A 23,490-nucleotide genomic window follows, 5' to 3' on the forward strand; every position below is an offset into this window, starting at 1 on the left:
ACCCAGAATTACAGGTACCAGATGTGTCCAAAAATTTTTTGTCAGGAGTCAGTGAGACAAAACCAATAGCTAAACTCCTGGATTCTGGACCAAGCGATGAGGCAGAAGAACGAACAAACAGAGACTGTGAGTCTCCAGAAGCCAGGTCCTTAAACCCCTGGCTTATGCTGGGCACCACATTTCCAGGAGCTGGTGGAACCCCATCCTTCTTTTTGGGACTGAACTTCTTAATAACTGCATCACAGAAAGAAGATAGATCTCGGATACAAGGGTCACCAGCATTGATCCGCTCGTAGGCCCATGTCTGAGGTCTACCCCTAAAAGCAGAAATGATGAGGTCTACAATGTTAGCCCAAGTGACCCCTGAAGATGGTCCAGATTCAAACAGGGAAACATAGTGTCCAACCAGGGCAATAAAATGGGCAAGATCTCCATCAAACACGATGGACGTAGGGACATCCACCTCTGGGACCTCAGAACTGGAATTCTCTATGGGAACAACAACCTTGGGGGCTAAGATTTCTGAAGCCTCCCGAGAGGCTGGCAAAACCGAAACACTCACCGGGTTTGCAGCCATCAAGACCCTTGCTGAGGCTGTGGTCTTTGGGACCTCAGACAAGGATATGGCCACCCCTTCCGGGGACACAGCTTCTATGATACCACTTGAGACTAGATGGACTGAGTCCCCTTCCGGGACCAGACAGACAGAGTCCCCTTCCGGGACCAGACAGACAGAGTCCCCTTCCGGCACCAGACAGGCAGAGTCCCCTTCCGGCACCAGACAGGCAGAGTCCCCTTCCGGCACCAGACTGGCAGAGTCCCCCTCCGGCACCAGACTGGCAGAGTCCCCCTCAGGGACCGGACTGGCAGAGTCCTTCTCAGGGACCGGACTGGCAGAGTCCCCCTCAGGGACCGGACTGGCAGAGTCCCCCTCAGGGAACGGACTGGCAGAGTCCCCCTCAGGGAACGGACTGGCAGAGTCCCCCTCAGGGAACGGACTGGCAGAGTCCCCCTCAGGGAACGGACTGGCAGAGTCCCCCTCAGGGACCGGACTGGCAGAGTCCCCCTCAGGGACCGGACTGACTTGCCCCCCTTCTGGGGCGAGACAGACTTGCCCCCCTTCTGGGGCGAGACAGACTTGCCCCCCTTCTGGGGCGAGACAGGCTTGCCCCCCTTCTGGGGCGAGACAGGCTTGCCCCCCTTCTGGGGCGAGACAGGCTTGCCCCCCTTCTGGGGCGAGACAGGCTTGCCCCCCTTCTGGGGCGAGACAGGCTTGCCCCCCTTCTGGGGCGAGACAGGCTTGCCCCCCTTCTGGGGCGAGACAGGCTTGCCCCCCTTCTGGGGCGAGACAGGCTTGCCCCCCTTCTGGGGCGAGACAGACTTGCCCACCTTCTGGGGCGAGACAGACTTGCCCACCTTCTGGGGCGAGACAGACTTGCCCACCTTCTGGGGCGAGACAGACTTGCCCCCCTTCTGGGGCGAGACAGACTTGCCCACCTTCTGGGGCGAGACAGACTTGCCCACCTTCTGGGGCGAAACAGACTTGCCCACCTTCTGGGGCGAAACAGACTTGCCCACCTTCTGGGGCGAAACAGACTTGCCCACCTTCTGGGGCGAAACAGACTTTTGGGCCCCCACTCGGGGCTACGGCCTTTGGGCCCCCACTCGGGGCTACGGCCTTTGGGCCCCCACTCGGGGCTATGGCCTTTGGGCCCCCACTCGGGGCTACGGCCTTTGGGCCCCCACTCGGGGCTACGGCCTTTGGGCCCCCACTCGGGGCTTCGGCCTTTGGGCTGAACACTTTCCGCACATTTTTTAGGAAACCCGGAAGATCCCTTAGGATGGGATCGTCAGCCTCTATGAGAGGTTTAACCCACTCCAAAGCTCCTCCTCTAAAGCATGATAAGAGATAACGGACAGCAGAAGCAGGAGTCATCTTCACATTATGTGAGAAGTCCATTCCAGCGAGGAATTGCTGAGCAATTGGTCGGAGCTGGGCCAAATCTCCATCGAAGTATGGAGTGTTAGGAGTATCATCAGACACGTCCGGCGGGCCTTGGGCATCAAATTGGCTCGACTGACCTCGAGCACCACAAACGTTCAATGAGCCCCAAGCGCCCTTGCCGCTAGATGAGCCCCCGGCATCGGACTCGCCTAAGGAGACCGGGACTCCTGGATCCACAACCTCAGAGGCAACTCCGAGAACCCCAAGATCGGGGAAGATGTCACTAGAAATCCCGGCTGAGACTGATGTCAGGGATTCTTTTTTCGGAGTTATGCCTCCCAAGGCCTCATCAGGAGCAATGACCTCCATAACTCCATGTGGGGTTAAGTTCCCCAAGACCCTCTTAGGGGTGATGGCTTCAAGGACCCCCTCTGGGATTATGCCGCTTGAAGCCCCTTTTGAGGGAAAAACCTGATACTCCTCTACGGGACTTAACAGTTCCAATGTTGAAAGAACGTTGATCTCCCTGACTGGAAGATTAGTATCTAACGTCTTTCTGTCTGGAATCTTTGTGGATGAATTCCACATTCCCGTCTGATTCAGTACCTCAACATGGGGCGCTCTAGTCTTAGGACCCCAGTTGTAAGTCGGAGCGTTACGTATGTGGGGTGTGTGGTCAGGCTCCTCCTGCTTAGAGGAGATAGGCATAGATGTAATCTCCTGATACCACTTGGATTGAGGAAAACCCTTCCCAGTACCACCACCAGGTCTGCGCAATTCGCAATACTGGAGAAAGTGGCCTGATTCCCCACAATACAGACATAGGTTAAAGTCTTTACGCCGTCGCCGCTCTTCTGGTGTGAGCCTTGGCCGTAAAAAACTTCTATGTCCCTTCTGAATCTCCTGATCTGAAGTTTGACTGACTACCCCCTTAGCCAGGGTCTCCCTAGGAGCTGGTTGAGCCCCAAAAACCTCAGACAGATCCAGGAAAATTTGGGTTAACAGATCTTGCAATTGCAGAAATGACTGCTGCAGACCCTTAACCCGCTCAGGTTTTAATTCTGTAAAGGCCGTATTTAAGGCCATCAAGGAAGCTTACAAGGCCTGCATGATTAAGTACAGCAATGAAACAAACAGACCAGACCACCTGGGCAAGCTGAATAAAGCAAAACCCCGTAACGGGCAAAATGCGGGAAGAAAAAAAAAATCTTAATATGGACAAATCTATAAGTCCCGCTACCAATCAAAAACACCCAAATCACCTTGAAACAAAATTTTATATATGCATGTATACCTATGACTACTGTGAACACATGCATATATCGGTATGGCCAGTGATAATGTTATGGTTTTCGCCTGGGCTCTGGGTGATACGACAGCTGGCAGGAGGAAAAAGGTCAGGCGTGAGCCCGCAGCTGGGACCGCTGTTTAGAACGGCCACAGCGAAACCTACACTGACTCTGTTGAGTCCCCCGGGCAGATGGAATACCCCTGCAAGTGCTAGGCTTCGCCTGTAGCCGCCGCGTTCGACAGAGCCAGTTAGGCCGGCTCTGACCCCGATGCAGCCAGGTGTTAGGTAAAGACAAGGGGTGAGCAATCGCCAGGGGGTATCTCAAAAGGACTGTCTTACTACAATGGCCTAGCTGGGAATATACCCCTGACTACCGGCACCGGGCCAAGAACGGGGAACGGCGACCCAGTCGCAGACACAAACAAGGAAATAGGGAATCTCGGAACAGGGACACCCCGAGACTGCGATTCCCCAAAACAAGGAGTAGCTAGAAGGGAAATACCCCTGCCTACCCAACGCTAAGGTGACAGACAATAACCAAAGAGGAAGGACAACAGAAATGATACCGCAAAGTAACAGCGGACCCACGGAGGGGTACAGCCACGGCGGGCCAAAGATGGTATAAGGAATAACCAGCAGGCTCCAACGGAGCACTTACGTGACCCACAGGCAGATTGGTAACGGGGACAGGTGCAGGCTCTGGCCCAGGACAGGATGATGATCCAAGCAGGCTGGGAGACAAGAGAGCAGGAGTATACACCAGGACACTTCAAAGACTGGAGCAACAATGCTCCGGGGACCGGGTAATCAGGCTTATGCTATTACTAGCAAGGAGCTGAGCTGCAGAGGATATATCCTGGGATCCAAACAGGAGACTGGAACAAGGGACCAGGAAGCGTGGCTAGGAGCAAACAGAAGTTCCCTGCAAATGCAGCAGGAACTTAAACAGAAAGCTATCACTGGCAGAATACTGCAGGTGAGCCTTCCCTATAAAGGGCTCAGGTGATTAATTACACCTGAAGATTCAGGGAGCTCCCAGGCTAGTGCTTGATTAGCTTAATATCTCACAGCCTAGTGAATAAACTAAGCTCCCAGAACACAAAGCTGTAATGGCAACAGACCTGCCACTGGAGGTCACCAGTGAGTCAAAATGCCAAACAGAAACTGACAGAAAACAAAACAGACTGGTTCCTGACACGCAGGGGGGTTTCTGGTTGCCCAGAAAACCCCCTCACAGGCCAAGCTTTTTCTTTTTAAGTGGGCACCCGACCACCTGCCCGGCAGCGGCTCCCCAGTGCTGACGATTGCCCAGCGTTGGCTCGCCAGTGCTGATGATTGCCCGGCAGTGGCTCCACAGCGCTGACTCATGCTGACCCGTGGCTGCTCAGCATGAAGGGGCACAGCAAAATGCGCAGCACTTGGAAGTAGCGGCTGGTCATCGATAATTGCGGCAGGAGCCAGGTCTGCAGCAGAGAGAGGTGGGAGGTGAGCACTACCAGTGGGAGGGGACGGGGGACTCATCTCGGTGCAGAGGCCTGCTGGTTCGGGGGCTGTGGAAGCCGGGGGCAGGATGAGTGGCAGTTGCTGCTCCCTCCCTGGTAGCTTACTGTACATTGTGTAGCCAGCACAGCCGGATGAAAGGGGGGACCAGGGGATAAGTACATATGCGCACGCAGGGAGGGGGGTGTATGTATGCTATGAGTACTGTATGTATGCATTGTATGTGTGTAAATAAGTATACCATATGTGTGTGTGTGTGTGTGTGTGTGTGTGTGTGTGTATGCATGTATGATGTGTTCGTGTATGTATGATTGTACGTATGCTGTATGTGTTTGTGTGTGTATGTATGTAACTATATGTATGTAATATAAGCATGACAGCCACCAGTGTGTAATCCCTTAGCCAGTCAAATCCCTTTATGGTGTATATATGTATATGAATGTATATCTTTCCTGTATTTATCCCGAACTGAAGTATATATATAGAAACCCCCCCATGAAAATCCTGCGTTTGTCACTGTAGAGAGAGTTAGAGTTGTGTGAGTTATTTTTTTCTGTGTATGGTAAATATTGGCTGCATTATATTTACACTGCATATGGATTTCAGTTTCAACACACCCCAACCAAAGTTAACTCTCTCTGCACATGTTACACGTGCCTTACCTGCAGTGCACATGGTTTTGTACTGCGATCAGATCTGAATAAGGGCCTAAATGTGCAATCCAATTCCAAACCTGCATTGGTTTTCTGGATGAAACGTGGGTTTTTTTGTTTGTTTTTTGGGAGGGGGGTTGTGTGCAACCCCAGAGCAGATACATAGGTAGAGATAATCTTTATTTAAGGAACAAATGCCAGGAAACAGTGTGGAACATCTGGTGCACCCTTCGCAATCATGCACTTGTAGGAGTTTAAATAACATAATCTGGGCAGTGAAGAAACATCAGTTGTCAGGCAATTTTCTGTACAGTTTTATAATGTACTAAATGATGTGATTTTCGAAATTGCAGATAAGAGGTAAAAGTATTTTATTCCAACTGTTTGCAAATGTATAAAAACACAGACAATTACTATATAGACGTTTTTTTGTACCCCAGAATTTTGGAAGGACTGCAACTGGAAGAAAGTCACTTGCTGGCTGTCATTTTTCTACCAGCAATAAAAAGTGAAAAAATCACCCATTTTACATTGTTTAAAACCCTTCAGGACAGTACATTTTGTATGGCCACTAGCAGCCGTGTATATGATCTTGTCATCTCAATTTTGACTTTTCTGCGGTCCAGACTGGTACTTTCCTCATATTTTCATGCACTTCTCCCATGTTTCTTCTGTAGAGAAGTCGTGCAATCTTGCATGGCCGGATTAAGGGGGGGAGCTCATGGGGGTCAGTACTCCTGGGCCCCCTCTATCTAGGGCACCCCATGTTTTGTAAATAGGAGTGGGGTAGCACTGCAGCTTCACCTATCTGCCAATGTGACAGGGATTAATGGTGCTGAACGTCGGGAGCCAAGGCACCCAGACTTCCCAAGTGTGCAGTGTATTACTGGGAGTTGACTAAGTCCCATGAGACTGCTGAGCTCTGATTGGTGGAGCTCATCCCATGCATCTCAGGCCCATGGAGGACAGCAGCAGCAGCCTCTTCATGGGAGGGTTTTTAATCTGAGGCAAAGCTGAGCCTGTGAGGTCTCCTACAGAGTAAGTTGCAGAGGGATAAACACGGGCTTTGCATGTGGTGTACATATATTATCCCCCCCCCACACACACACAGTTACCCATTGACCAAGTTTATACTGCCATTACTCTGTGTTTCGACAGTGTAATATTCTCCTTTGCAGTTTGCGGCCAGTATTGACAAGTGGGAGGGGGCCCCCTGTCTAAAGTGACCCCCAAAGGCTTAATCTGGCTGTAAATATTGTTGATTGGAATTTGTGGAATCTGTCATTTTCTCGATGTGTGCATTTTTCCATGTATTGTATGTTCCTAATTGGTTTGACCTCTACATGTTGATAGAGGCATGTGTACTTTACATATGATTACACATGTGAGCACTAATTACAGGATATTGTTCCCAGTTCCCAGTGTCGCAGCCTTCTTCAAGCCAAGAAAACCACAGAATACCAAAACCTCCACAGCAAACAAGTAATGTGCTATTCATTTGCACTATTTAACCATACCGGTATTGACTGTCTGTAGAATAAATGTAAGGGTTACTATTGTCAATACTGTATGTACATTAAATAGAAAATCACTGCTCATGTGAAACATTTAGGGCCAGATGCACTAAGCTTCAAAAGTGATAAAAAGGAGAGTGATAAACAGCCAGCCAATCAACTCCTGCCTGACATGTCACAGACTGTGTTTTAAAACATGTCAGGCAGGAGTTGATTGGCTGGCTGTTTATCACTCTCCATTTTATCACTTTTGAAGCTTAATGCATCTGGCCCTAAATGTTTCACATGAGCAGTGATTTTCTATTTAATGTACATACAGTATCGACAATTCAGTTTTTCTCTAAAAACAACTCTAAAAATTTTAAGAACATGTTACAGTTACATGGGTGTGGGTCAACAGTCAATAGGCTAACACCAAAAGGTCAACAGGCACAAGATCGGCATTGACGAAAGGTGGACACCAGTAAAGGATCATCAGGAAAAAGGTAGACATATGAAAGGTTGCCATGAGTTTTTCATGGTTTTTCATGTCTATGTCGACATCTGTCATCATGGAACCCCAACACATGGTACTCATTTAAAACAGAAATGTAAGTATTGAGCAAAAGTACACACAATGGAAGCTACATTGACACACAGCGATGTAGCAGGTATAATTCTCTAGATACAGGGGTGTCGACAGATCTACAGTGCCCTGGCCAATGAGGGAGCTCGAGGAGAGGGTTAGAGTTAGGCTGCGGGATGGGAGTTTAGGATTAGGAACTAAGAATGGGGCTTAGGGTTAGGCTTGGGATGTGGGTTAGGGTGTGGTGTAGGAAGGTTAGGGTTTTGCCCTAATGTGAAGGATTGGGGTTAGGCGGCTAAGGGGGTTTTGGGGTTAAGCCGCATTAAGGAAGGTTGGGGGTTGAGAGTGGAAGGAGCCGTACCCGAACCCTGTCGGGATTATCTCCATCAGGATGCAACTGTCAGTACTCTGACAGCCGGCCACCGTATGTATTCTATCAGGTTTTTTTGGTATACTGCATTTTAATGTCATATAACCATTACTCTCCAAAACAGCATTAACATTGTATTTGCCAGATACATTGGGGCAGCTGTTAGGAGTGAGCAAAAGTGCGCCAGTGGAGAAGTGTCCCATGGCAACCAATCAGCTGCTCTGTATGGTTTTATATTACGCAAATGTTAGATGTTACTTCAGGGCTGATTGGTTGCCATAGGCAACTTCTCCACTGGCTCACTTCTCCTCCCGTATCACTGCTTCATACATCTGGCCCATTGTTTATTATGAGTTATCTTATGTCTCTATTTTGTTACATTTTTAAAGCTTTTCCCTTTTGTTTCCTAACTATGATTTCCGCTTAAGGATTCCTTTTGTCCTTTTACGCATAAAGACTACTGAGAAGACCTCATGAATACATTCATATGTTTTATCATTTCAGTAACTTATGTTTTGTCTATTGTTACAGCTGCGCCTCCAATTGTACACAGAGAGTCAAAGCCAACTCTCCCATTAAACACTGCAAAACCTGTTTCAGGTCAGTATACATATTGTGTTTGCATAACACATTCACTGTAACACACATACAGATGGAGCTGCTCCTGGCAATTGATTCGCCAGCCGCCGCCAGCCTCCGGCAGGCGCCAGCCGCCTGCTTCTGCTCCCCCACTGCCGCCCCCCCCCCTAGCTTCCCCCGATCTCTGCCGGTATCCCTGAAGCGGAGACAGGTGGGGAAAGTGCTCCCCGCCGCCACGTTGATGGGGACGCACGTGCGTGTGAGACGCTCGTACGTTCTCGTCAAATGGAGCGCCTCTCCGCCGGCAACTCCCAGCGCTGGCTGAGAGGTGCTCCATCTGTATGCTCTAAATGTGTTTCTTATAAAACTGCCCCAGTGATTAGTAACAAGTAAGATAAACAGTTTAGAGTTGAATTCAACTGTTAGGGGGCCTACACAGCGGGCTACACTGATGAATGATCTGAGCAATGTAGATTGCTCAGATCACTCAGCAAGATCCTGCACAGCGATGTGTCTGCGCTGTATGTTGTGCAATCTGTCACAGACAGTATTCTCCGGTGAGATGCAGGATATTAATCGCCGGGCAAGGCCACACATCGCTATCGCTATGACCCCTACACATGGAGCAATGTAGGAGCATTTTCTAGGCGATCTAGTCAGATAAGATGAAATTGCCGTGTGTAGGCACATTTGGAATGGAGTATGTTCCTGAGCTGCCTCTTACTATCACCCCCTGTACAGTAACCCAGGCTACAGTAGATGATGTCACTGCCACACTACTGCACATGAACACCCTGGTCGACATTTCTGCTGTTAGACTCAATAGCAACATGCAGATTAGTTGGATAATCAAGTCCAACAGGCTAGGAGTTTCTTAGCAACCTCCAAACTTATAGAAGCCACTGAGAAATTGCCATCAGTTAAATTCACTTGTAAAGATTTGGGAGTTCTGAATAACAGCCTATACCCATAGCTCCCAACTGTCCAAATTTTTGCAGGACAGTCCCCTTTTTTTAGGACTGTCCTGCATCCCAACCATGGGATAGCAATGTCCTGTGGAGGGGGAGGGAACAGATGGGAAACCATATGTCACTTGCTCCCCTGCTATGCAGATCAGCGATGAATAGACTATGTGTGCATGCGTACAGCACCTATTCATGGAGACTGGTGCACTAGTGGCATGGCCAGCAGCTCACAGTAAGGATGGCCATTGACCATTGATTATTCAATATCATTGATAGTCTATGGCCAATGTAGAATACACATGGTTTCCCAACATCAATTCTAAAAAAAATAAAATGAATGTATTTTATTCCCTTTAAGGAATGGGGCACAGAGCTTAGCATAGCCCCTTGATGGTGCTATGAAGCCCCATCCCGGGCTCCGATTGGCCCACAGCCATGTGTATAGGAAAACATGGGGGACCATCGGTGGAGTGAACCCTCGATAGTTCCCATGCAATTGGTTAACACCATCAAATATCCACCAAGGCTAACGTTGATGTTGACCATCAATGGTGAACCCACCCATAGCCATCCCTAGCTCACAGAGTCCTGGCAATGCCCCACAGTGACGAAAAATGGAGGAGTGTCTCGCAATCGCAGCATTGCCACAAAAACACACACCCTTTTCAGGAACTCGTGGCTGCCGCCGCACACGGGGATCCCACTGATCAAATGTTGGGAGGTATGCTATACCTACTTTATTAATGACAATCGTTGCTCAGTTACACTTGGTGAACTCTAAACCACACTGGGACAGGTCATGTAAATGCCTGGAAGTTCCAGATCAATGAGCAATATGCACCTGCTGCAGCAAGACTGAAGCCATAGTGTATAAGGCGGACATATTTGTACCCTTGAATATTTAGTACATATTTTGTATTTTTTTTTTTGTGTATTCTTGGAAAGTTTCACCATTAAAGATAATTCATAATGTAATTGCATACAATGCAAAGACCAAGACATTTCGGTTACACGGATGTATGAGCTCTTGTGTAACTAAATACAACCTTGTTTTCCTATTATTACCAGACACATAGATAAAAAAATAAGGATTTTTAAGCAGTACAAAGTCAGCTCAATAAGGTTCTGATTATGATTTCTGTTTCAATTCCTACAATATATATATTGTACAGTATTTCAACTACTTCCTTTAATAATGAGATTTATTGTTATGTATTTTTTTTATTTCAGGGAAATTTCAACCTGAGCCCTCAAATGTAAACCTGAAACAAGTAAAGTTTATTTATTTATTTTTATAGATATTCAATTTTGTGTATTTTTATATTGGGCAGAGTAGTTTATTTATTAAGCCTTAAATGTTACCTGTTGTGTCCATATATAATGAAAATGATAAAACAATAAATGACACAGAGTATACAAATACTGTAGATCCTTCCATAACAAGCAATAACCTCTACAGTCCACTGTTAAACAATTAATGCAAATGTTGGATATCCATCCATCCAGCTATTGCTTAAGTGCAGAATTATTCCTTTGAGCAGTGTTAATAAATAACCCTCGTATATGGAGCTGACTTACAAACAGGCAAAGAAGAAATAAACATTGTACATGGTTTACTTGGCCACAATCTGTCGATTCTATGGCACCAAATCTTCAGACAAGCATCTATTTACCATAGCTTATGCTACCAAATAGGCAGGAGGAGGGATATAAATTACTGCTGCAATATTATGATTGACCTTCGCTTGCTGTAATTTAGTGGTGGAACTGCTCCTTGAACTCTCATCGATTCCTTGTGATCGCTGAGAAATTTCTGTATCTGTGACCACGTACAGAACAGAAGAGTACTTAAAGGGGGTTATTCTAATTTACTCGGTCCCCAGCGCGTTCGCACGGGGGACCTATGATTTAGTAATTCACACGCGCATTTCTGTATTTATACTCAACGCGACCAACTGAAAAGTTTGATGGTCAAAGATCTTTCATTATAATTCTAGATACTAACTGCTATATTTTCTTTTACTAGACTTCCACGCTACCTGGGCGTCTAAGGTAAATGCTGGTGACATAAACAGTACTCCATATACTACTTACTACAGAGTAAATATATCTTGCTACATAAAAACAACCACTTTCAGACAAACTTATTAATTAGAGGTTTGTGTATATTATAATCACAGAGAGATAAACGTATTTGTCACAATACAGAGTGTAACTAAAGGGGCATACACACGGGGCAAATTAAACCCCCTTTCTAAGAGATCTGACTATACGTAGACATATAGCAGGCAGCACGCCTTTTTAAGAGTGATCTTAGTCCATTTTTAATTGACCAATTTTATTTGCCAAATTTGCCAGAGCATTTTCAGAATTATGGGGCACACATACAATCACCCATCCATAACAGGATATCACTCTGCTATCTACAGTACATATGGATATATGGGAGAGAGAGAGAGAGAGAGAGAGAGAGAGAGAGAGAGAGAGAGAGAGAGAGAGAGAGAGAGAGAGAGAGAGAGAGAGAGAGAAGAACTGCAGGCGGTACTCGGTGGGCTTGTAGTGAAACAGATGGTGATGTTTATTTAGTCATATCGACGTTTCAAGACATATATGTCTTTTTCTTCAGGATAAAAATTATTCCCCTAACCCCGCCCGTCTCTTTGAAGTGGAGATGGGCAGGGACGCAGTGCGCCGCCGCCGAAGACTGGGACGCGCATGCGCGTGAGATGCACGCACGTCCCAGTTTTAATGTAGTCCCTCTCCGCCGGAGGGAAGGTTCTGGTGGGCGCTGGGACTGAACGAGAGGGGCTACATCTGTAGCAGGTAGGTGGGCGGCACTTAAGCGTCTTATAATAATGAAGACAGGAAACCTGTTAATCATTCCAAGAAATTTATTCTCATCATCAGGATGTCCTGAAACTCCTGTTTTCTGTATTATTATAAGATGCTTAAGTGCCGTCCACCTACCCGCTGTACATTGGTAACCCAACAGGGTTTGCCCAGGGAAGGCACCTGGTGCTTGTATACTGAAGTTTGAGCTGTGGAGTGCCAGCCATACCAGACTATTAATACCAGACCTTTAATATTCTTCCAGCTGATGCTATGATATCTGAGCATAATATGGCTGTTACAATTGGTTATTGATAGCCTTAAGGGGCGGAGTGTATGGTATTTAGGGTGAGCCTGGTGGGTCCTCCTGCTGTCAGTTTGGACTGATAGGATGTCTTGAGAAAGGGTCGTGCTAAGACCCGAAACGTCGACTGGACCTGAATTTTAATGGAATATTAAAGGTTTGAATCTTAACTTTAAAAAGTCTGGTGAGTGTGCTCTTTGAAAACATCTTCTGGATATAATATGGCGCACCTGGAGGAATTCTTGTGAGGCCTGGGTGATAATGGCACCCCAACATATATCTTTTTTATGAATTTTGTGAGTGATATATATATATATATATATATATATATATATATATATATATATATATATATATATATATATACAGTATGTAGGTGGTAATACAGGGTAATTTACTTGGTAGAAGGTTGTATTGGTGTACTGTATGGAAAAAGCTTTAAATAGATTTATTTATTTTAGGCAAAATGTACTAGTAAAACCAGACCTGAGAAAACCACCATTGCCAAATCAAACCTCCTCGCTAAAGCCAAGCTATTCAAGGTAAGAATCAATTTTGTTTATTAATTTGGATTTTGAAGTGTAATTTACAGTATAACTGTATGCCACCACCTTAGAGTCATCATTGCCCTCTCCTGATGGTGTTGTACGAGTGTGTTGTAATGATTTACTGATTGGTTGCTTGTCGTGCAAATTTGTACTTTTGAACAATATTGGTAAATAACCCTTTATTGATACTTTATCAATGTGCTTCTTGTGTCATTGTAAACTAAAGTATTAACAATGCATTGAATATTTAAAATAACCAAGCCATAATGATGGCATGTACTGTTATACATGAATAATTACTGCAATAACACACAGTTGACAGTGCAATACATAACAGCAGCTGTTCACTTATTAGAAAGTAATCTACAGTACAATTTTTTATCATGTCTGTAGGTGTTTAACTATAGAACTATAGAATTCCTTTATTCGTCTCACAATGGAGAAATTTTCAATACATTTATAATAGGGAAATATTACTGTGGCTTCAGTTGTGTCAAACAGCCTGGTTCCATAACGTTTTGTGTGCAACTTTGTACATGTTTAAAAATAAATTCTGTCTATTTAAAGTCGCAACATTGCGTCTGTAATACACTTCGGACCTTATTCAGGTCAGTTTGCTGGCCCGCGTGTGTTCGCACGGGGCCGATGTTTGCGCTTTGCATGCACTGGGTGCTTGAACCCATGGCAATCAAACCATCTTTGAGGGTGGGGTGGGTGGCGGACTGTTCCATTAGCATATGGGAATGCCCATAATTATGTATTGTGGGCAGTAAAGTGCAGCATACTTATGTATTGTGGGCAGGGCCGGTGCAAGGCACCGGAGCGCCCCAGGCGAGTCGGGCTGGGGGCGCCCCGGTGCCGGGGGGGGGGGTACCTTTCGTCCGGCGCTCTCTCTAATCAAACCTGGCGGCGGAGGCAGCGGGGGTCCCTGCAGTCTATTAAAAATCACGAGCGCTATCCGCCGGGCTATGCGGAAGCGCTTCTAGTGTGAAAACTCTGGCAGCACGCTGATTGGCTGAGATCAGCGTGCGCCGTGCTGCCAGAGTTTTCACAATAGAAGCGCTTCCGCATAGCCCGGCGGATAGCGCTCGTGATTTTTAATAGACTGCAGGGACCCCCGCTGCCTCCGCCGCCAGGTTTAAATAGACAGGTACAGGTACCCGGGCGGCATTTTCCGCCCTCCAGTGGCCGGCGCCCTAGGCAAATGCCTAGGTTTGCCATTGGTGGCGCCGGCCCTGATTGTGGGACTGATCTGCAACATAATTATGTATTGTGGGCAGTGAAGTGCAGCATACTTATGTATTGTGGGACTGATCTGCAACATAATTATGTATTGTGGGCAGTGATGTGCAGCATAATTATGTATTGTGGGCAGTGAGGTGCAGCATACTTATGTATTGTTGGACTGATCTGCAGCATAATTATGTATTGTGGGCGGCGATGTGCAGCATAATTATGTATTGTGGCTTCTGATGTGTTGCTTAATTATATATTGTAGGCAACTTGGATGTAGCAGCGCTGTAAACTAATGTATGTTTTTTTTAAATTGAGAATAAAAATAAGGATTGGACTGATTGTACAATTAAAAACAATAATACATTTATTAATAGAGTGACCAAGTGCTGGTATGGTAAAAATGGGGGGGCGAAGATAAAATCAAATTGCAGAACTGTCCATTCCTATTGTGCCCAAGACAATATTTAGTGCAAATGCATAAAAAATGGATGGGGGTTACCGTCCACCTGTAGACACACCGGGGTGTAGCTTGTGCTCCCTGGGACTCAAGGCCCGAGTTGTTGATAGGGCCGAGTCACCGTCCAGAGTGGGGGAGACACCCGGAGATGGTACTCCCAAAAGATGGTGCTGGGGTCCTTTTTGGTGTTGCGTGTCCACGGTAAGGTTAAGGATTTACCTTACCGTGGACACTCAACACCAAAAAGGACCCCAGCACCATCTTTTGGGAGTACCATCTCCGGGTGTCTCCCCCACTCTGGACAGTGACTCGGCCCTATCAACAACTCGGGCCTTGAGTCCCAGGGAGCACAAGCTACACCCCGGTGTGTCTACAGGTGGACGGTAACCCCCATCCATTTTTTATGCATTTGCACTAAATATTGTCTTCGGCACAATAGGAATGGACAGTTCTGCAATTTGATTTTATCTTCGCCCCCCCCATTTTTACCATACCAGCACTTGGTCACTCTATTAATAAATGTATTATTGTTTTTAATTGTACAATCAGTCCAATCCTTATTTTTATTCTCAATTTTACAAAAACATACATTAGTTTACAGCGCTGCTACATCCAAGTTGTCTTTTCTATCCAGCTCGGGCCTAACTAACCCGACAAACCAGCAGCTGCTAGTGACACAACCCAGGTCACAGCGCCACCTACCACCCCCTCCCCCCGTGGAGGTACCTTTTCTTTATATATTGTGGGCAGTAATGTTCAGCATGTATTGCAAGACTGATGTGTTGCTTAATTATGTATTGTTAGCAGTAATGTGCAATATAATTATGTGTTGTGGGCAGTGATGTGTGGCATTATTAAGTATTCTGGGCAGTCGTGTGCTGCATAACTATGTTTTGTGGGCAGTCATGTATGACATATTTATATATTGTGGTCACTGATGTGTGGCATATTTTTCATTGTGGCAAAAATATATATTAGGGTCACTGAAGTGTGGCAAAATGATGTGTTGTGGCACTGATGTGTAGCAGAAAGACATGTTGGGGCAGTGATGTGAGACTTATTATGTATTGAGTTACTGATTTGTGGCTTATTATTTAATTGTGGTAGTAATATATGGCATAATTCAATATTGGGCACTGATTTTAAACTGCAGGATGAAGTAAGAGAAGGAAAAGCACATGAGGGAAGAGGGGCAGACAAAGAGGGGTGACACAGGTGGGGTAGACAGTAAGTATGGAACAGAGAGTAAAGATTAGATTTGAAAGGGGTCTACTGCCAATTTGCAAGGCAGACTGCATTGTAAAGGAGGTCTGATCCAGCTGTGACACAAGTTTGACCCATGTTTGAAAACCTTACTTGGACCCAATATGGCAGTGGTTCCAAAACTGTTTGCCTAGGCACAATGGGGTGCCTCAGCAGTACACTTGCAGGGGTGCCTTGGGTTGGTGGATCAGGATCAAATTATATTATTTATGGGCAATGTAATAGGCAAAACCAGTGCTGGTGGCTGCCAATCATAATATATGTGGACAAACAGAAGTGAATCCTCTTCCTCACCACATAATTGTGATATATATAATGACAATTTACTTAATTTAATATTTTTTTCTGAATTTCTCAATAAGAAACATTTGGCCTAGGGGTGCCTTGAAAATATTTTGATGCTCTAGGGTGCCGTGATTCCAAAAAGTTTGGGAATCGCTGCATTATGGTATAAACTTGGCATAACAATCCTCCACTTCTACAAACTATCCAATTACTGTATCTTCTGTATCAGTCAGGGGCGTAACTATAGCACCGCAGCCCCCGCCACCGTGGGGGGGCGCTGTGCATGTGGGGGCGCCGGTGGCTGCGGTGCTATAGTTACCTACCCCCCAATCCCCCGCAGACTTACGTATCTTGCTGGTCCCGGCGGCTCCGTTCTTCTGATGAGGACCACAACAAAATGGCCGCCCCCATATAGCAAACAGTTCTCTGAAACTGTCTGCTGTACGGGGGCGGCCATTTTGTGGTGGTCCTCAGCAGATGAACGGATGGAGCCGCCGGGACCAGCGCGATAGGTAAGACTGCGGGGGAGGGGGTTAGCATAGGCAGCGGGGCGATGGGGGGGGGTGCTCGACGGGGCGGCGGCGGGGGGTGGGTATGGGTGCCCCCCCTAACGGCGGGGGGGCGCCCAAAACGTAGCTACGCCACTGGTATCAGTATCTGTCATTGATAAAGTGTGTACCCAGTTTACCCTGTACACACCGAGATATGTCTATTGGCAGTTGTGTTTTAAGACATTTATTGGCTAACACCCCTGCATACACATACACTGTATACTATTATCAGGCCAGTTCCATGGCTGTGTATGAGCTTTATGCTTCTGTTGAAAAGTATGGACAATATTCTGTTACAACTGTCCATTGGTGGACACATAATCACATTAGTTGCATAGATTCACTTTATTTGTACTACGCCCTTTTCCCTGGGCTACCAAAGAGAGCATCCGGTCCCTGGGTCAAGAATGTCTAGGCCGACAGTCACTAGATTGATTAGTAACGGTCGTCAGTGACTAGTTCGACACCTGTAAATGGTCGACATACAGTGCCCTAGGTCGACATTGACAGAAGGTCGATACAAGCAAAAGGTCGACATTTACATAATTGACCCTGAAAAAGTCGACACAAGTTTTTCTTGGTTCATACTTCACCATCCAAGTGGGCATAGAGTCAGATTACAATCGTGCCCAAAGCATGGCGAGCGCAGCAAGCCATGCGAGGGGACGTGGTACACCATGTCCATGTCAACATTTGTTGACATCGGCACACAAAAAAATTAAAAAGTGTGTCGACATTTTCAGTATCGACCACGCCAATGTCAAACTTTTGCTTGTGTTGGCCTTATGTCATTGTCAATCTAGGGTATGCCGACCATTTCTAGGTGTTGACCTAGTCACTGTCGACCATTAGTGGTCGATCTACTGACTGTCGACCTAGACATTGTCGACCCACTACCTCAGAACCACCAGAGAGAATGCCTCATTGGAGAACGCTAAACTGAGAGCAAATCAGTAACTGTAGTGTACACTAGCATTTCCCATTTACAAAAACCATTTATGTTGAGAGCTTTACTGATGTAGTTTCATAATCATAGATAACACGTTCCATTCTTTATCTGTGTTCTAGGCATAATGCGGATTCTGAAGACATATTGCCAGTGAGTAAACCATTTATAAATGTGAATGCATTGTTTGGCTTTAGTAGACAGGATATCATCTTAACTATTCCCAGTGCTTCCATTTTACAGTTTTATTAATGTGCTTCCTTGCTCCAGTTATTAGATTATACATAAACATCTTTTGCAGTGTGAAGGAAGGAACCTGATAGTACAGAAATAAGATGATTGCTCTCACAAGTCAGGGGAGTGTAAGAGAGGAGGGAGCCACTGTGCAGTGCGGTCCCTGTGTAGTCCCCAGCTCTCAAACCGGCACATGCACCAACTCACCAAGTACTGTATGTATTCCTCATAACTGTCCCGATTTTCACAGGACAGTCGTGATTTTTTGTCACACTGTCCCAACTGTGGGCAGCAGTGTGTCCTTAGATATGGAAGGGACAGTTGGGAGACCCTTTGTCACTCAGCAGCGGTAAATAAATGCTGCAGTCATGCACACAGTGTCTATTCACAGAGACAGGGGGACAGGGGGCATGCCAGCAGGTCTCAGTGTGATGGCCAAACTTCCATATTGATGACAGCATGAGGCATGACATGTGGCAACGTCAACCCCACAAAGCCACACCTCCTTTTAATGATACCACGCCCCCTTTTCGGTCATGCCTGCTGTAGGGTGAATGTAGGGAGGTACTGTATGTGTATGCACAGATCTCAGGGAAAATGGCACTGGCGTCATTTTACAGATGATTTCCCTGTGGTTCATGTGTAAAACTTTGGGAAAATGGCACCTGGGCTATTTCCCTATTGATTATGGCAGCATCAGTAGAGAGGTTATATATAGACCCCTAAGGAGGGACAAACTGCGACTGAAGATGTTCAAAAAAAGGGGTGTGGCAGTGCATTTTGTGAGCATGCTCATGCAACACAGGGGCTTGCTGCAAGTCACAGGGGCGTGGCCAGGAGGTGGACCTTCTCAATAGGCCTTCATGGCTAGATGGCTGGTCTGGCCCTGAAACTGTGAGCGCAGGGTATGTATGTGGCCCTCTAGGATCCATGAGCCTGTGGGGACCTAGTGACCTGCACCTCTTATAGATATGCCAATGCTGAGAATGGTCATCTTCTGACCTCATTTGACATCATTACATAGTTACCTACCCTCCTGCGTTCTGCAGGAGACTCCCTGAAATAGCAGCATCTCCCTCTTTCCCTCATTAGTCCAGCAATCTCCCTCATTTCACCTAGCCCTAGTTACATTTTTGGGTAAAAAAGGAATGAGAGATAGATACATTTACATTGAATCATCAGCACCATTTCCCAGCACTTTACCAAGTATAGTATCTCTTACTAAGGGCCAGATGTATCAAGCTTCAAAAGGCGATAAGAGGGAAAGTGATAAACAATCAGCTCCTACCTGTCAAGTTTTAAACCCAGCCTGTAACGTGACAGTTAGGAGATGATTGGCTGGCTGTTTATCACTCTCCATTATATCACTTTTTGAAGCTTGATACATCTGGCCCTAACTGCTTTGGGGCTCATCTACATTTGTATATAAGTCATTTTAAAAGATTCCTCTCAGATGTAGCAGCACACACCCACGCTTCTAGGTGCCACGTTCACAATCTGTTTTCACAATCTCTCCATATATGGAACTAGACACGCCCTTTGGGTGGAGCATGACACGCACCCTCATGACTGTGCCACAGAAGGTGATAAACTGTCTCCCTGCCTGATGACACAATCCTGAATCAGGAAACCAGAGAAATAGCATTGGAAGTAGTGGAGAAGCATTGCTGGCATATTTCTGCACTACAGAGCATACAGTTATAGCAACATAGACTGATGAGGAGGGGATGCTTACAGTACATTAAGAAGGGATGCAGAAATTGTCAGGCAAATCACGGGCACTGTAATGGATTCTCTAATATATAAAAACATTTGTAATTGGTACATTACATAAACATCAACAAACAGGTTTATAATTAGCTATAATACAAATATGTGAGCCATAAAAATCCATTACACATGACGGTACTTGTGTACAATCACGGCTCCCACGATGTCCATCGTATAGTAAAAAATCGCATCTCACCGCATCGATTCGTTTAACAGAAATGCATCCAAATGCATTGAAATTAGTATCAAACATGTTCAATGGCCCCCAAATGTAATTTTTGAGGCTGTACCACCCCCACTATCAACGCGAACCCGAAGCCCCACTATCCACGTCGGCGTAGAGTTGAGAATAGAAAGCGAGCCCCGCGAGGGGACACGGATACCTTCACCGGTATACGCGTCCCCTCGCGGGCTTCACAGGTGTCCGCGTCACCTCGTGGGGCTCGCTGCGCTCGCCACGCTTCGGGCTCGGTGGCTCGCTGCGCTCACCACCCTTTCTATTCTCAACTCCACGCCGACGTGGATAGTGGGGGTATGAAAAAGCCGTAGGACGTGTACCACCGCCCCTCGCGGGCTCGCTGCGCTCGCCACGCTTCGCGTTGATAGTGGGGGTGGTACAGCCTCAAAAATGACATTTGGGGGCCATTGAACATGTTTGATACTAATTTCAATGCATTTGGATGCATTTCTGTTAAAAATCGCATGCGATCGCATGCGACTTTTAAAAAATGCTTAAAAACTGCAAAAATCGCATCCCATCGCATGCCACTACATTTGGCATGCAATGGCATGCGATGGGAGCCGTGAAAGTACACAAGTACCCACATGACATCACACTGTTTTCAATGGGTAAACCGGGTTCAGTGTGAAAGGCACCAACCTGGTGCCAACCCAGTAATAAACCACGTCCACCGTGAGATGTGAAAGGGGTTTCACTTTTTCAGAAGTGTTTTCAAATACCAGGTTAGAGCAGGGTTTGTAATGTGAAAGCATTAGTGTGTCAGCTTGCTGATAACAGAGAAAAAAAGATTTTATTGAGCAATCGTAAGGGATCCACTTTATAGCATAGCATGATTTTTAGCATCCTCAAAATTAGAAACAAAATGATGCAAAAGAAAAACCATAACCTTTGTAACTATTAAATGTATTTTTGCCACTTGTCACAAACTCAGTTCAGTTCATTCATAAAACTCTTGTATGTTTGCAGGATGAAGACGATGGTAAGGATATTCCTGTATGTGTGCTATATGCGCAGTTTGTGTTTTGGGTTGGAAAATGGTCACATTTTCTGGGGAAGGCAAAGTTTAAAACGTAAGACTTCAGTTGTTACCATTTCCTGAGATCCTGCAGAACCCAATTATAACAAACAACAATGCAGTTTTCTAGTGATGAAACCTGGAGCCATCCCAGGATGCAGCTTTATGTGATATCATTTTGGTATAGACTTAAGTCCCTCCCATTATTTTAGTATCAATACTTTATTTTATTAGGAGAAAGGTGGCTTAACCCTTGGAGTGCCGTTGCTGTGAGCGGTCCTCAAAATAGCCGCTAATAATGCCGGCACGGTCAAGGCGACTGTTCTTTTTATGGGTGCAATATTTAACTTAACTTCAATTAATTGACTTTATTTGGCCTGTACTAATTGGCTGTATTTGTATGAATTTATACTACACAAGTTCAACATTAACATAACTCCCGACTTTCAGGGAGACGGAGGAGGGACATAGTGTTGCGCACTGGCGGCGTGACCTAATTTTGGGGACGTGGTCTATACTCACGGCTCCTCACGAGGCCACGCCCCCATTTTGACGCTATGGAGGCATGACCCAGAGGCTCTGTGAGCCTCTCGCCATGCCCCCTGGCTGCGGGAATAGATGCTGTGCACATGCGCACAGCGTTTATTCACTGCTGCTCAGCAGCCAACAGGGGGGACTCCCAACAGCCCTCCCTCGCCGCGGGACACTGCCGGCCACGGGAGGGACACGGGAATGTCCCCAAAAACCGGGACATTCCCGCGGTTTTTGGGACTGTTGGGAAGTATGCATTAACCCTTTGAGTGACAAGTGAATTTGTCAAAATAGTTGTGAAAATTGTCAAACAAATATTTTTATTCATCATAATGACCTTTAATAGAAAATATAATCTTTTTAAATAACATTTTTTTATTTGAATTTATATAACAAATGTGAGTGACTTTTTAGCGGATATTTTGCACATCTCTCACAGAAATGTTGGCTCTCAAAGGGTTAAACATGGCCCATTATGCACCCCTGGACTGCAGTTACTTATCCTTCCCCGTTCATTACGGAAAGAGCTGTGTTGGTGTGTGTGTGTGTGTGTGTGTGCGTGTGTGTGTGTTGGGGCAGTACAGACTCCCATTGCTGTGTCACTCTCACTACAGGACATAGCACATAAGTACATTATTATTTTAATGATTGTGTTGTTTTCCACATTACAGGTCCGCAAAGATATCTTCACCGTCCTTATAATTCAAACACCTTTCCTTCAACATCCCCTAAACCTGGAATGAAACATATAAGCTCAGGATCCAACACTATGCCCATTACAGATACGTACGTGTTATATTTAAATCTAAAACTGATACCTGCTGCAAGAGATCTGTCTGAAATCATGAGTATGCACAACTCTGTGTAACACCATCGATTCCATCTATGCTCACAACATTGTCGCCATGTTCGGCCCATTCAGAGGCAAATAGACTGGTGACTGAGATTATACAGAATCACCCATTGTTTCTGTGGGCAAAATGGACCTGCAAAGCTTTGTTGGATGTTGCTAAACACTATTCCCAAAGAGAAGTATGAGGACAGTTGATTCAGGGGGTACTTAATTCTGCCCTTAAACATGATGAAACATTCTATATACTGAATCTATATATACAGTATATAAAGGCGAACTACTCCTCACCTCTACGAGGTGAAGTACAGCCATTGACCACTAGAGGCCGCTGGATGGATCAAATTACTCCCTTATATGTTTAAAGATGTCATAATAAAAAGTAAAAGCAATATTTGCAGGAACACTGTTTCAAACTTGCTGCATATGGAGATAGGGAGCTGTGAAGACAAATATTGGAGTTATGAGCAGATAGGGCATGGGGGCGAGGTGGAGACTTTGTGGGCTAAAAACTGTAACAGCTCAATGTGAAAGTTTATTGCAGAAGCGGAGAAGCTGAGAAGCCGTCATTGTGACAGACTTTTAACTAGTTGATTAATAAATAGATTCCATAAGGGTTTTGTAGACCCCTTTTCCCTACCTCCCAACTTTTTCAATTGAAGAATAGGAGCGCCTGAAAGGGGGGCGTGGTACATGCAAACGAGGGTGTGGCTTATGCAAATTAGGTTGCGTCCTCGTTTTCGACCACTGCGCAGCTGAATAGACGCTGTGCGCGTCTATTCTGTCAGATTGGGGGATGACTCCCAACTGCCCCCCCCCCACAGCAGGACACTGCCGGCCGCGGGAGGGACGCAGGCACATCCCCAAAAACCGGGACGTTCCCGCGTTTAGCGGGACAGTTGGGAGGTATGCTTTTCATTACAGTTACACACTTGGGGTAGCAAAGCTGCCACTCTGTAGGTCACAGTATTGTGATTGGTCTTTTTCCAGTCAACAATGGTAGGGGTTTGAAAGAGCCCTAGATGTTTTTAGTGATTGGCTAGTAGCT

The 23,490-nt window shown here is 46.0% G+C and overlaps 1 protein-coding gene across 1 annotated transcript in view; it reads left to right on the top strand.

Moving 5' to 3' along the window:
- LCP2 (lymphocyte cytosolic protein 2) overlaps positions 1 to 23,490 on the top strand; it is a 103,896-nt gene that overhangs the window by 63,763 nt on the left and 16,643 nt on the right. The window contains exons 10-17 of the mRNA XM_083181777.1: positions 6,805 to 6,871; positions 8,370 to 8,438; positions 10,613 to 10,653; positions 11,409 to 11,434; positions 12,977 to 13,057; positions 17,924 to 17,954; positions 21,013 to 21,025; positions 22,264 to 22,378. Coding sequence (XP_083037903.1) covers positions 6,805 to 6,871; positions 8,370 to 8,438; positions 10,613 to 10,653; positions 11,409 to 11,434; positions 12,977 to 13,057; positions 17,924 to 17,954; positions 21,013 to 21,025; positions 22,264 to 22,378 — 443 coding nt within the window. The remainder of the gene's footprint in view (positions 1 to 6,804; positions 6,872 to 8,369; positions 8,439 to 10,612; positions 10,654 to 11,408; positions 11,435 to 12,976; positions 13,058 to 17,923; positions 17,955 to 21,012; positions 21,026 to 22,263; positions 22,379 to 23,490) is intronic.

Source organism: Crinia signifera, chromosome 4, assembly GCF_055691185.1.
Source record: "Crinia signifera chromosome 4, ASM5569118v1, whole genome shotgun sequence".
NCBI lineage: Eukaryota > Metazoa > Chordata > Amphibia > Anura > Myobatrachidae > Crinia > Crinia signifera.